Consider the following 709-nt stretch of genomic DNA (forward strand, 5'->3'; position numbering starts at 1 on the left):
TTTTCGGAGTGCAGACCTTAGTCTGTCCTTAAAATTCTCCCCAGCAAAGTAATAGAGCAGAGGATTGAAGCACGTATTGGCTGCCGCCAAGGCCAGTGTGATAACCACAGCTTTATGCAGCCTGTCTTCACATATACCCACTTTCCATGTTACCAAGTGGAGGGTCCTCAGTGTGTGATAGGGCAGGAAACACAAGAAGAAGATGATCAAGGTGATGATGATGGTGGTCAGTGCCTTCCTGTGAGAAACCCGCAGCCCCGATTCTGGGACCTCCACTTTTAACAGAGCCCGAATGATCAGCAGATAACAGATGCTGAGTGTGAAAACGGCAGCAGGAAGCCCACCACCAAGGCAATATAGTTCATGGTCTGCAGCTTAGTAATTTTGTAGAGATTCAGCTCTAAGCATGATATGACACTGCCCTTCTGCTCAGAGCCATTGTTGAGGAGTATTACTGAGGAAGGCATGGTAAGGATCCATATGATCCCACATAGCATCCAGGCACTCCTGATGCTGGTGACATGCAGAAGCCGAAAGGGGTGAACAGTTGCCAGGAAACGCACAACACTCAGCACGGTCAGGAAATAAATACTGCTGTACATGTTGACATACAAGGAATAAGACATAATTCTGCAGGTCAGGTCTCCAAATATCCAGTTGGAGCCTCTAAGGTAATAGTCAGCCCTGAAGGGAAGCGTGCTTATGAACC

At 47.7% G+C, this 709-nt stretch overlaps 1 protein-coding gene across 1 annotated transcript; it reads right to left on the minus strand.

Annotated features, from left to right (window-relative positions):
- Positions 1 to 6: 6 nt before the first annotated feature.
- On the minus strand, positions 7 to 704 carry LOC108525697 (cysteinyl leukotriene receptor 2-like; the record flags this gene model as incomplete). The annotated part of the gene is given in 2 exon segments (XM_017866581.1): positions 7 to 326; positions 329 to 704. Coding segments are annotated over 2 exon segments (696 nt in total), but the record flags the coding sequence as incomplete, so codon positions are not given.
- Positions 705 to 709: the final 5 nt, after the last annotated feature.

This window comes from Rhinopithecus bieti, unplaced genomic scaffold (genome assembly GCF_001698545.2).
Source record: "Rhinopithecus bieti isolate Rb0 unplaced genomic scaffold, ASM169854v2 repeat_8207, whole genome shotgun sequence".
NCBI lineage: Eukaryota > Metazoa > Chordata > Mammalia > Primates > Cercopithecidae > Rhinopithecus > Rhinopithecus bieti.